General features: G+C 33.1%; 1 protein-coding gene across 3 annotated transcripts in view; it reads left to right on the forward strand.

Moving 5' to 3' along the window:
* The window catches only part of KIF3A (kinesin family member 3A), a 75,681-nt gene that overhangs the window by 42,084 nt on the left and 20,057 nt on the right, over positions 1–13,540 (forward strand). For 2 of the 3 annotated variants that reach the window (XM_069103857.1, XM_069103856.1), the window contains exons 8-9: positions 4,399–4,573; positions 6,697–6,795. In XM_069103857.1, coding sequence (XP_068959958.1) covers positions 4,399–4,573; positions 6,697–6,795 — 274 coding nt within the window. Of the gene's footprint in view, positions 1–4,398; positions 4,574–6,696; positions 6,796–8,302; positions 8,375–11,098; positions 11,108–13,540 lie in introns of all 3 variants that reach the window. The other variant, XM_069103858.1, reaches the window with a different exon arrangement.

Below are 13,540 nucleotides of genomic sequence, written 5' to 3' on the forward strand. Positions count from 1 at the left end.
AAGTTATTTGCAGGGGTTTGGAGGAGAGCTTAGGCAAATTTCTGCCTTTTCTCTACCATCTTGGCTCCTCCCCTGATGCTTTCTATTTCTATTTTGCCTTTCGGTTGTAAGAGATTTGGGCAATTTTTCTTTTAATATTTCTTGAAATATGATATATCTAAGCTCTCTTATTTTTGGTCATAGCTTTCAGATAGCTCAATGATTATTGAATTTTTTTCTCCTTGATTTGTTTTCCAGGTCAGTTGTTTTTGCTGTTATATACCTTGCACTTTCTTCAATTTTTTCAGTCTTTTGACTTTATTTTAATATTTCTTATTGTCTCATGGAGTGTTTGGCTTCTGTTTCATCCATTCTGACTTAAAGGGAGTTTGTTCCTTGGGTCCCTCTTGTGCCAGGCTGTTAATTCCCTTTTGATTCTTTCTTCCATAACTCTCATTTCTTTTCCAGTTTTTTCCTCTAGTGCTCTTATTTGCTAAACAAACAAAAATCATTTTAGTCTCTTTTTTAAAAGCCTTGCTTTATCTTTTCCAGGAACTGTATTTGAATTTGTGCCCCAGATGTATTTTTCTTTGTGCCTCAGCTTTTAGGTGTTTTGGAGTAATTTTCTTCCTCTGGATTTCCCCTCTTAAGCTTTGCTGTCACCTTAATAGCTTTTTATAATGGGTTTCTTTTGTTTGGTTTTGTTTTCTCATCCTTCCAACCTGTTGACTCCAGATTTTGTTAGGGCCAGGCTCTTCACACTTCTGGAGGGAAGATCTGGACTGTTCTTCCTGTTGCTGCTTTTGGAGGGGCATATTGAGTGTTACGCTATTCCAGTCTCTCAGTGATAGCTCAGGCTGAGGACCTGCAAGGTTTCGATGGTTCCAAGTTGTTCAATCTAGGGCACAGTCTTATGATTGCTCCTGTGGTCTAAACCCTTCAAGTTCCTGACCTGGACACGTGTCTGAGTAGCAGGACAGTGTCCTTTTTGGCGGTTCAGTAGATTACCACTAATTGCCATCTGGAAAGCTGTGCTAGTTGTTCTCCTGAAGGTGTCAGAATAGACTAGAATTTGGAACTGAGACCTTGCTCCTCGTCCGGAGGCCAAGTTACATTGCTGCTACGAGTTTCTGGGCTTGTTTCTTGTTTGGTACACAGCCTAGGCTTCCTGATCACTCTCAGCCTAGAACTCCCACTTCAGTGCTCAAGTCCTTCCTCAGTCTGTCCTAGATCTATGGCCAAGAACTGAATAGTACGGTAAGTGACAAAGCTGCCAGTTGTCAACTCTTCCTGCACCCAAATAATTTAGGCCTGTCTGTAATAGATCTGGGACCTCTTTTTGCCTTGGTACACAGCCCCTCCTTGTGCATGGTATAATTTTGGCAAAATCCTGTCCTCATTGTCTGTAGACCTCTGTCTCCATCTGCCAACCTGGCCTGGAAAATTGACTCACCAGGATTTTTTTTTCTTTGATTTCTCAATCAGAATTTGGCCTGATAACTTTTCTAGGTCTTTGAGCAAGAGGAACTCACTGTACTTCTGGTTACTGTGTCACCTTGGCTCCCTATCACAATGGCTTTTTTAAAATGTAATTGATGAAATCCTTTCAGTCAGCAAAATACTAGCTATTACTATAGGAGTCATATGATCAACTATCTGATGCATTCACACCATTGACTGCTTAGAACAAATGTCAAAATGAAAATCTGTTCTTGATCATTAACCATTTTCTACAAAAGACATGAAATGCTTTCTACATTGAGGAGGCCAAAAGGGCCCAGAAATTGCTTTAGCCAGCAAATACTTACTCTCATCACCACGAATCTGAGGAGTGTGGTTTTAGAATGTAAAACCACTAATAAAACACTATGAAGATTGCAGAAAATTACAAGGACCTTCACCTTGTAAAATAGCAAAGATGAAAACATGTCTAAAAATCAGTCAACAAGCCTTGTGTGTTCCAGGCAATGTACTAAACACCAAGGATACAAAGAAAAAAATGAAATAGCCTCTGCCCTCCAGGAGCTTAGAGAGGACGATATATATATAAATAAGTGTATACCAGAAAAAAAATAGCAAAGGTAAATTCAATACAGAAGGCTTCATTGACTCAGTAGAACGACTTTATCATAGAACATTCATAAGTACAGCCACTAGAAAGATAATAAATAGGAAATTGAACATTTTGTCAACATTTCTATTAATGACAACAAAACCACTAACCTCTAACACCTCAGTCCTTGAGAAGGTGATGTTTAAGACGAAGTTGGAAAAAGTGACTGGGCTAGTATAGAGACAGTGTCTAGGAGGTAGGGCAGTAAGTGATACGATCTTGAAAACATCAAGGGATTATTTCACAAGTTATTTTAAGGAGGAGACACATGATAAGAGAACGGAAAATAAAATCACAGATTACATTAATATCATAAAAAGCTGATTAAGAAGTCAATGACTTGTATAAACACACATATGAGTGTGTGTATATGTGTGTACATGTATACATAGAGGACACAGGATCAGTTTAATATGAAGGGATGATATCTAAAAAATAAAACTAAGATGTAAGAGAGGAATATATAGGTAGAAAGAGAAAGGGAGAGATAGAATAGTTTTAAGTATCTCATATAAAAGAGGCAAGAGAAAACTGTTACAATGGAGGGGAAGAGAAGGAAGGTAAAAGGGAATAGGTCAACCTTACTCTCATTGAATTTGGCTTAAGGGGGGAATAACGTACACACTCAATTGGGTATCTTACCCTACAGGAAAGTAGGGGGGGAAGGGGATAAGAGGAGGGATGATAGCAGGGAGGGCAGATCGGGAGAGAAGGTTGTTAGAAGCAAACACCTTTGAAAAGGGACAGGGTCAAAGTAGAAAATAGAATGGGGGGGCGGGATAAGATGGAGGGAAATAAAGTTAGTCTTTCACAATATAACTACTATGGAAATGTTTTACGTAACTACACATGTACAATCTATATTGAATTGATTATCTTCTCAGTGGGGGTGGGTGAGGAGGGAAGAAGGGAAAGAATCTGGAAATCAAAGTTTTAAAAACATGTTAAAAATTGTTTTTTTACATGCAACTGGGAAATAAGATATACAGGCAATGGGGTATAGAAATCCATCTTACCCTACTAGAAAGTTAGTGGGGGATGGGGGAGGATATGAGAGAACAGATTGGGGGAAGGGGTATTCAGTATGCTTGCTGTCTTAAGATGGGGGGGTAGGGGAAAGATGGGGAGAAAATTTGTAACTCACATCTTGTGGAAATGAATATCGAAAACTAAAAATAAATAAATAATAATAAAATTTGCAAAATTCTTTAAAAAAAAAAGAAGTCAGTGACTACCTGCTTTCTCATGTTTATACATTCTTTATGCGAATGTTCTGTGCTTGTATCAGGGGTTTCCTTAATGAAAATATGAGATAGGAATAGACAAGCTTTTTCAAATGATTGCAGTACAACTTATCTTTATAGCTACACAGTTGACTAAAAGGTACGGAGAAAATTAGATCCCTCTGTGTTTACTCTTTAATTATTTAAAAAAAAAAAGGCCCCTTCCAACAAGGACTCTCTAATGTGTATGTATATATAAAATTGTACAATATTGCTTCATTAAATGCAGCCACAGAGAAGAGTCAGTTCAGTAAAGCTTCTCATTATTAACATTAAGCAAGGCATAAAAAGGAGAGATAAAAACTTCAATACCTTCTGGAGTTTTATTGCTGCCATGGAGGATGTTCTACAGTTCGTATATAAATACAGTACTGGAAATTGTGCCATGCTTTTAACAGTCACAGACTGCTTCCTGGTATAAAACTTTATACACCAATATTTTCCCATATAACTATGAATCTTCCAAACTCCACAAAGAATCATAGATTTGGGCAAACCAGACATAAATGGAGAGATGTATGGTGGGTGCAAGGAGGCTTGAACATGTCAAGAATGATTCTACAGTATGTGTAGTAGTAGATGTCATTTAGGAAATGCTGTATTTGAAAAGGAAATGGGCCAGTTTATATAGGCAGAATTAGTGATAACAAATGCATGACCCAGGTATTACACTAAATATAAAGAGACCTAAAGGAAGATAGCCTGTATTTTGGATGGTTCCTCTTCCTGATCTCTGGGAGGACATGGAAAAGAATCCCATAGGATGATCAGTGTGGATAGGTTATGATGTGAGACAGCGGAGAGTATTACCCACCTTGATGAGATTATAGATTTGTTGATGCTTTAAAATACTGCTAAAATAAAAGCTGTAGCTTTTAGTAAGTTGGAAACAAATTTGTGTCATTTTTCTTAGGTTAATTATTTAAAATATGTAACAATTTAATTGCTTTCCCATTAACAAAATATTTTTGTTAAATGTGCCAAATATCAAAGAACTTGTTTTTGTGTTCCTACTATAAACAGTGTGCAAATATTGGGCCTGCAGACTACAATTATGATGAGACTATCAGTACATTGCGATATGCTAACCGTGCTAAAAACATTAAGAATAAAGCTAGAATTAATGAAGATCCAAAGGATGCTTTGCTTCGCCAGTTTCAGAAAGAAATAGAAGAACTCAAAAAAAAGCTTGAAGAAGGTAACTATATAGGTTTTTATATGGAGCTTAGCATATTAGCATACCTGTTGAGAAATCTAATACAGATAACCTGTTGAATATTCCTTGAAATTTTGAACTAAATTACACTGGAGGTTGCCCTTTTAGAAGACATTTCTAAGAAGTAATAATAATTGGTATACACTTATATTGTTTTAGTAACCATTTGTGCTTTTTTATACTTCTGTAATAAACAAGAAAATTAATTTAATCTTTTTAAAAAATTGATTTATATATTATTAGAAAATATTTAACATTAACGGATAACCCTGTGATGATTATGAGCTTTTTTTTGCTTGTATTTACTGTAAAAATCTTTAGAATTTTAAACTTCTATATAGTAGAAAGTACAATTGTGAATTGAGTCAGATAAAAATCAGTTCTTTGTTATTGTTGATAATGAGAGAACAAAAACATGAATTTCAATCTATATAGTATATGTTCCAGAAATTGTTTGTATTTGGCCTTGAAAAGTATTTAGATTTGAATATGTGTGTAACCCATCAAGTGTGCTGGATGGTGTTGAGGATTCTCTTTCCAAAAAATAATCAAACTATATTCTGAAAACCTTACTTAGGAAATTGGGAAGCTCTTTAGTTTCTTAGACTTCTTTCACCTACTTTGTTTTTATCTGCAATTTTATGTTAAGAATAAATGTTTTTCTTTAACTGATGCCAAGTTTTGATCTTTTCAAATCTTCCAGGGAAGAAACCAGAGATTAAGCGTTTGGTTTCACCTAATGCCTTTTTTTAATTTGTCAAGTAAATAAGAAGGAATTGAACCATTTTAATAATTGTTTATTGTTGAGTTGGTAGTTATATCAACTAGTAAGGATCAGAGGTATCAACAAAGTAAATATCTTGTAGAAAATATGCTGTATGTAAATTTGGAAGCAGGATTTATGGGATTAAAGCAGCTATTTAGCTAGTCTACCTTCAGATAATACATATGGAAGTTCAGGGTTTTAAATTTGACCACTAGGTGGTATTTATAGCCAGTATTTATAGCAAATCTTTAAATCTATAAAATTCTAGAATTCTAATAAATTATAAATAAAATTCTACATTTATATTCATATGAAACACACCTAGCTATTAGCAAACACTTATTAAGCAATTACTTTTTTTTTTTTAATTTTTTTTTTTAAGCAATCGGGGTTAAGTAACTTACTCAAGGTTACACAGCCAGTTATTTCTGGGTGTGGTGGTGAGTGTCTGAGCCCGGGATTCGATCTCCAGGTCATCCCAACACTGGAGCCGGTGCTCTTACTCGCTGTGCTACCTGGCCGCCCCAGCAATTACTTATTATGTGCTAGGTTTTGTGCTGGGTACTGGGGATACAAAGTCAGAAATGAAATAGTCCTTGCCTTTAAGGAACTTTTATTCTTTCAGGGGAGCAAATAAGTACAGAGATAAATATATGCATGGGCGGCAGCCAACGTAAAGGCCTGGCATGTATGAGGAATAGCAATAAGTCCAGTTTGACTTGACTGTAGAGTGTAGGAAAAGGAGTTACAGAATAAGGCTGGAAGGGTAGGTTTGGACCAAGTTATCAAGGGGTGTAAATGGCCAGTAGGAGTTTATATTTGAGGTGAGCCTTAATGGGGGTTTAGTAGAGTTTATCCAATAGGAGAGTGACATAGTCAGGCCTGTGTTTTTGGAAAATCACTTTGGCAGATGTATGGAAGTTGGATTAGAGTGGGGAGAGACATGTGGACTAGTTAGGAGGCTAAGGCAGAAGTGATGAGGGTCTGAATTAGGGAGATGGGTGGATGAATAGTGAAGAGGAGTGGGCGTAGGCGTTGTTGTGGAGGTAGAGAGGACAAGGCTTTGGATATGTGGGGGGAGAAAGGGTCAGGCGCTAAGGATAATTCAGGATTTTGAACTCTAGAGACTGGAAGGATATTGACCTTTGATGGAACGAGAGAAGTTTAATAGAACTTTTCTTTTACTACTGAGAAGACAGTTGCAAAATATTACTCAACTTCCTACTTAAATCCTATCAAATACAACAAAAATAAATGCGTGGTATTGGTATAGGCAATCCCAAATAGCCTGTGAATTAGAATACAGTACGAAAGACATGTTAAATATATTTCTATCCAGGAGAAGAGATTTCAGGCTCTGATATCAGTGGGTCAGAAGATGATGAAGATGAAGAGGCTGAGGCTGGAGAACATGGAGAAAAAAGGAAAAAGAGAAGGGGTAAGATGTTTTGATAATAAAATTTCTAGAAATAAATTTGGTTGCTTCCTTATTCTAGTTTTTGTAAGTATGTTATGTGCGAGTAACTTTTGTAGTCATTTCCTATGTAACACAACTTATTTTTTTTAGAAATAAAAACAGGTAGTTAGGGAAATATGTGACATTGGAGTAGCTTTGCATATTTTTCTGCAGTGATTTCATGATTATGGCAAGTTAATCCACATATTATAATACTGAAACATGTTGACCAGCATCAATCAAAACCCCATATATCATTTTCTTGTAAGGGTTTATTGTTAATTGTTATTCTACAAGTTTTCCAGTTTTAAATGTTATATGATTTTAGCTGAAACCAATTTTGATTGAACTTTCTAATTGTTCTGTGGAACCCAAGGCTTTTATAAAAATTGGCTAGGGTTTATGGAGTATCTTGTAAACAATTTGTCTTTTAGATATGTCTTTTAGAATATGAAAACCCTAATTTTTTTCACATTTTAGATATTTACATGTTTTATTTCTGAATCTTAATTCCTTACTCCTCTAATAACTCTTTATTCTCATCCTGAACCTGGCATTTGTCCCCAAGGGCATATAGTGCAAAAAGTGAAAGGTACCAGTTCTGTACATAGAAAATGTATTATTTTTTTCCTGAATATGAAACACAATAAAAAGAAAGATTTTATTTTTTCCCCTGTCTGGAAACTTGCCTAAAATTTATTTTGATCATTATTATTTTGGGCCTTTCCTTCCCTTAATCATGTTGATAAACAGATATAAATTTTACCTCATTATAGTTTTCTCTTACTGTTAAAATTGTATTCTTAAAAATTTTTATGAATTTTTAAAATGTATGGGTTGAAAATCCTAATTTATTTTTATCTTTGCTTTTTTTAAAAAAAAATATGTTAAATCCCATACAATTCTAATATGGGTAATGTGTGAAAATGAATTTCACAAGTAATAATTTTTTTGAATGAGAGTAGTTTCCTCCCAGAGATGCAAATTGAAAAATTTTCAGCAGTAGAATTATGAAAATGAAAATCTGTAAAAGCTTTGGATTTCACAAGCAGTGTTTCTGGGGTGAGAAAGAAAAGACAGAAATGCTGTTTGACTAATGAAGGTTAATAAGTTAAAATAATTTTGATTTTGTATTTACTAAAACATGGTTCCTTTAAGTAATCTAGAGAGATTTAACACATTCATATGTCAAAAGTGGCCAATCTTCATTCCAGCTTACTGAATTAATATTTGGGTGAGTAATGAGTATTAGTAGATTACTTAATGGGTTATTTTTCTAAGATTGGTATTATGATGTTTTGGTATTATCAAAGTATAGTGAACAATAGTTCTCTGAAGCTGTTTTTAAAGAAAAATATATAGTATAGTCTTAAAAATAACTTTATAGTTATTTCACATTCTATATTCTAGAGCTGAATTTTTCTCTCTTTTCATTTTCTTGTTTTTTCTTTCTTTGGTTTTCCCTTGGGCTCATTTCTTTGTTTTCCAGGCAGTAGCAGCAGCAGTAGTTCAGATTCTACATGCTCTATGGTAGAGAAACCCCTGGATAAATCCTTGACTAGTGAGTGGGAGCTCTTAAAATCCTCTAACAAAGCTTTGGCTTTATCATAACTTTTGTGCTTCGTGTTTCCAATGCTGCACTGCTCCCTGTCATTTAAAAACAACCAAAAAAAAAAAACCCCTGGAGATTTTTCAGTAGGCCAAAGCATGTGGGTTTTTTCTCTTTTGATAAACTTCTAATTAAGCAATATTATTAAACTTATGCTGACCTTAAGTTTGAGAATAATTTATAAATTCATGCTTTGCAAATGAGATAATGTAAAGAGAACTAGTAAGCTGTATACAAAGGTTAATTTGTTAGTTACCATCTGTATTAGTGGGTTTTATTTAGTTTTTCAAAAGTGTAATCTGAAATTGCAGATATATTAGAACTCACATTATGACATGATTTATTAATCTCTTGTTATACTAGTAAACCAAACAATGCCCCTAAAAAATAAAATAATCAATAATCAAGCTTTAATAAAAGCTTGATTAACAGCCTATTAGTTGCTTAATCCTCTGAGAAATTCTGCCAAACAGCTTTAGCTCTAGATTAAAAATGAGAAGAGACGCGTATGACTTCTGAAGATCATCTTGCTTCCTTTGACATTGTTTAAAACTTTTTCTAGTAATAATGAATTTAGTAGGAACTTAAGTGGACAGGAATCCCTATTTGATAATACTCTGGTAGTTTGGCATAGGAGAGAAATATGAAATAGGCTTAGAGAAGGCATAGAGCTATGGAAAAATTTGTGCAGAACCTATTTAGACTATATTTAAACAAAGGCTGTTCCTTAAAAATATTTTAATTTAATTTATTTTAAAAGAAATTAATAGAAAAGAGGGAGGGGACAGTGCTTTCTCAGACTAGCTTGCAGCTTACATTCTTTTAAAACATTATCTTTATACTTAACCTTTTCTAAACTAATTTAAAAGACTGGACAAACATCTTCATGGTTGTAGGCATCTGCTAAAGGAATGCCAAAAATATTGAAATGATCTTTCTCTGTTGACAATTATTAAGCTTTTTACCGAACCAGTATTAGTGCTTATTTTTTTTTTTTTGGGAGTAGTATGTGTTAGAGTGATTGCGGATGTACTTATACAATGATATTTTGTGTTATCATAAAATAAATAAGAAAACATCATCTAAATGGGAGACCACAAACTATGTTATTAATTTCCTTTGCTGATTGAAAACAGTTTCTTTTAGCTGGATTTTAAAATAGTAATTTTACTGAAAGACACTTTGGAATGTGTTTTATTTATTTTAGGAACTTGATTATAACTTAATATGTGCCTAGCCTCTGTTAAATTCCTTTTTCAATGTCTTATAGTGGTAGGGAGGCAACTTGGGGTTCTCAAAGTATATACCTATTGAATATGAGCTCTGGCAGGTTCTACCAAGATGTAAAGGCTTTGGAGAAGCTCATCAAATAATTCGGACGATTAATTCTTTTTGCCACCACAACTCAGTGAAGATCATCTCCTGAGGCAAAGAAGGGTTGTAAACAGTTTTGATGTTACAGTAGCAAAATCACAGATCCTTGAAATATTCAATCATGTGCCTAGCACTTCAGATTAATTTTTTTTTTCTTACAGATGTGTTTGTACATTGGGAATTAGAGGGATAGTTTCCCCCAACATGTTTTTGTAGTGTATTCTCCTATTTAAAGAATTAGATCTATCTTTTGATTGGATTTAAGACACTTGATTAGCTAGTTAGGGTTGATTTGTGCAGTTGCAATTAACCATCCACTAACACGCTGAATGTAATCTGGTGACTCATCACCCAGGGGTGGACCTTTCTGTAATATTCTTCTGAAATGTAATCTGACAAAACTGCGAAGAAACTAAATTTTGAAAAATCAGATCTTTTTTGAATGTGTATCAATAATTTACTTTTAAATTTAAAAAAATTTAAATTTACTATTTAAAGAAAACCAGAAGTGAAAAATTTGTTGAGGCAAAGACTCCTTTCTTAATGCAGAAGTAAGCTAATATTTCTGTTTTATAAGTTTGAAATACCTGGTTTTCTTCAACACATTTTTGTCATTATCCTCTCAAGGAACATTAAAATTGATAATTTATAGAAACAGTATAAGTAAAATGTGCAGTTTTGAATAAATGTGCAATTTTAGACTGCTTTGGGGGCATTTATTTTAACATTAAGTTTTCTGGCTTTGTGTGTAATATAGATACAATCACATAGTACATTTGATATTGGTGACTATTTTTGATAGAGTGACCTGCTGAAGTTAGATTTTTAAAAAAAAATTATAAACTTAAAGTACATGAATATTCTTTCTAACCCTAATTAAATCGTGTTAACTGTATGTACAGGCACAGCCTCCATAAAGTTGTGTTCTAATCAATACTGTTTTATAATAAAAATAATATATTAAAATTAAATTCAACTGTTAATTCTCCATGAATAAAAAATACATATATAACATTGTTCTTTTGTATTAATTAATAATAAAATTATTTCACTTGGCCATATTTTTCGGGAACCATGAAAGGATGCTAATGGGGAGAATATGCCTGGAATCTGTTTCTTTAGTTTTATATGGGAGTCTCTTTTTACTTTGGTAATTATTTTATTTTTTGCTATAGCTGCAGTATAGATTAATGCCTTTACATATTTTATTGTTTTATAAAAGAAATAATGTTTCTTTTTTTCCTCCTCATCTCTATGCACATGCTTCCTGTCTACGATTTACTTACTTCTGCTTATTGCAAGATCAAGCAGGTTGGTGTGATTGATTTGCACTCCACATGGTACAGTTATTGATCTTGTAAAGGACTTGTTCAAGTTTTTTTTTTTAATTGAGAAGAAAATTACTGAGAATAATTTATTTTGATAAGGTAAGTATTTGATATTTTAATTTTTTCAGGGAGAACTTAACATCCTTTTTTAAGCTTTTGATTTCTAAATTCTTAACTCAGTAAACTAAATTTTTACATTATAAATGCAAAGGTTACAACCTCCAGCCATCTTTCCATTTTTCATAGGTAAGGAGGGAGTAAAACACTTACCTAATATTTAATTTTCATTTCCATTTTCAGTTCAGTTGAATAAACATTTAAGTAAGTGCCTACTACATGTAAGGCTCCACTCCAAGTGCTGAAGATATAAAGACAAAATGAAATAGTGCCTGTATTCAGGCATTTTACATTTTGTTAGAATGAAATTCTTGTCCTTCACTCATCGACCTGAATAGGAGATAGGAACTGTACATGTGATTTGATTGATAGAGGAAATCCTACATAAAAAAAAACTCCTTCACCTAATGTAAGTTGGCACCTTCTCTACAACTTACTGTCTTAGAAAGTACCCTTCTGTGCAACAAAACAAAACAAAACAAAAACAACCCTCCTTATTCTAATACTGCACAATATAGATTAGCACTGGACTTTTGATAACCAAATCTCAAATTTTTTAAATGCATCCTGACCTAAAACAGTATGATGGTTGTAAAAATTCATCCAGGAAGGTGATCAAAACTCTTCCTTCTGTGCTTGAGGATTAATTGATATAAATTTTGACACTTTAACTTTGGCTGCAGTAACACATTATTAAAAAGGGGCTTTTAAAAAAAATAAAAGGTAGATACATAAAATTCCTTGAGAAAAACATTACACAGAGCACAATATAACTCAGGTTTGCACCACCTGAATATGTAGTTTAGCAAATTATCTGGATGATTCAGATTGACTCATAAAATTCATGTAGTAATGATATTTAATCTGAATTGCCAAGATAATTTTTTCCCTTTGATGGCAGACACTTATTGAAATATAAAGAGTTATTTAATATAAATACGTTTTTTCCCTTAGTTTTCTTCCCTTGGAGTACATTTTACTTTCTCTAGTAACAAATTTAAATATTTTTGATATGCTTTGAACTAGGACTGCCCTTGCCACCATTGATCAATCTTGGGATGTATTTCTCATCTTTGTTTTCTGGGCATTCACTAAATTTTTCTTTAAAGCCTTCCTTGGGAAACAATCACAAAATTGATTTTGAAAGTAAAATCAGGTATACCAACAGTCTTTGCAGACTAATTTTTGTTTTGTGCTCAGCTTATATTTATGATTTAAACGTATCTGTATGATTTATATCTATTTTACTTATTTGATTTTATATTTACATAAATTATATGATTTGTAATTTTTATTATAGAAAACACATACCCTACAAACTTAACAAAGTTAATACATTCCCAAAAATTGGTCATATTACTCCCTTTTTACCATTAATATCTACCCTATCATAATATTCTTTCTATCAATTAACACAAATTTCATCTAATTCAAATTTTAGCCTTTCTTTATATGTCAATGCTCTGCTTTGTAGCTCTTTCACCATCATTGTTCCTAAGAAAAAGGTGATATAAATGTTGAAGTCCTTGAAAAATTCTTTAGAGTTAGACATTACTTTATAAAAAGAAAATGAATTTTTAGCCATTTGGAATTCATAAAGTAAAGTTAAGGTGACTGGACCAAAGAGGTCAACAGAAGTCACTTTCTTAATTTTAACTTCTGGACTGCAATTAATCACACCACACCAGAGCATAAATGATTGGATCAATACTATTGTTTAATTTCTTATTCATCCTGTTTGTGCTATTGCTCAGTACACTTTCTTTTTGAGCTGTATGAAATGTAGAAATAGGCTGTCATCTTTGTTTTAAAATTTTGTATTGAATGCTAAATTCCTTTTCTCCCCTGGAGACTAAAGATCTTTAAAACTTCCTTGAAGAAACCAGAGAAAATATGTGTTTAGAGACATGTAGTCCCCTGTACAATGATATCTCATCTGTTTTCTCTATAGTACTTTTTCCTTTTTACAGCAGAAGTGATTGACTTTGGATAGAGAGATTATCTGTTTAATGTCTCTAAATTCTGTTTGCTTACCCCATTATTTCTGTGGAACTTTGGGGTGGAAATCAATAATAGTAAGCATTTAGGAGTGTTCCACATCAAGTCAGTGAAAAATTGTGCTTTTTCACTGAAGGAAAGGATGTTTCAAAGTTGTGTTACTAAATTGGATTTTCTTGTATTCATTTTCACAAGTAACTTTGTAAAGTTAACTCTAGTTTTAAATTCTTTTTAGTTTTTTTAATTAAAAAATATATTTTCATCCCAATTCTTTCATATAGAGCACTGCATTTGGAGTCAA

This window comes from Petaurus breviceps, unplaced genomic scaffold (genome assembly GCF_028583685.1).
Source record: "Petaurus breviceps papuanus isolate PSGF00001 unplaced genomic scaffold, PetGlider_PUasm1.0 64, whole genome shotgun sequence".
In the NCBI taxonomy this organism is placed as follows: Eukaryota; Metazoa; Chordata; class Mammalia; order Diprotodontia; family Petauridae; genus Petaurus; species Petaurus breviceps.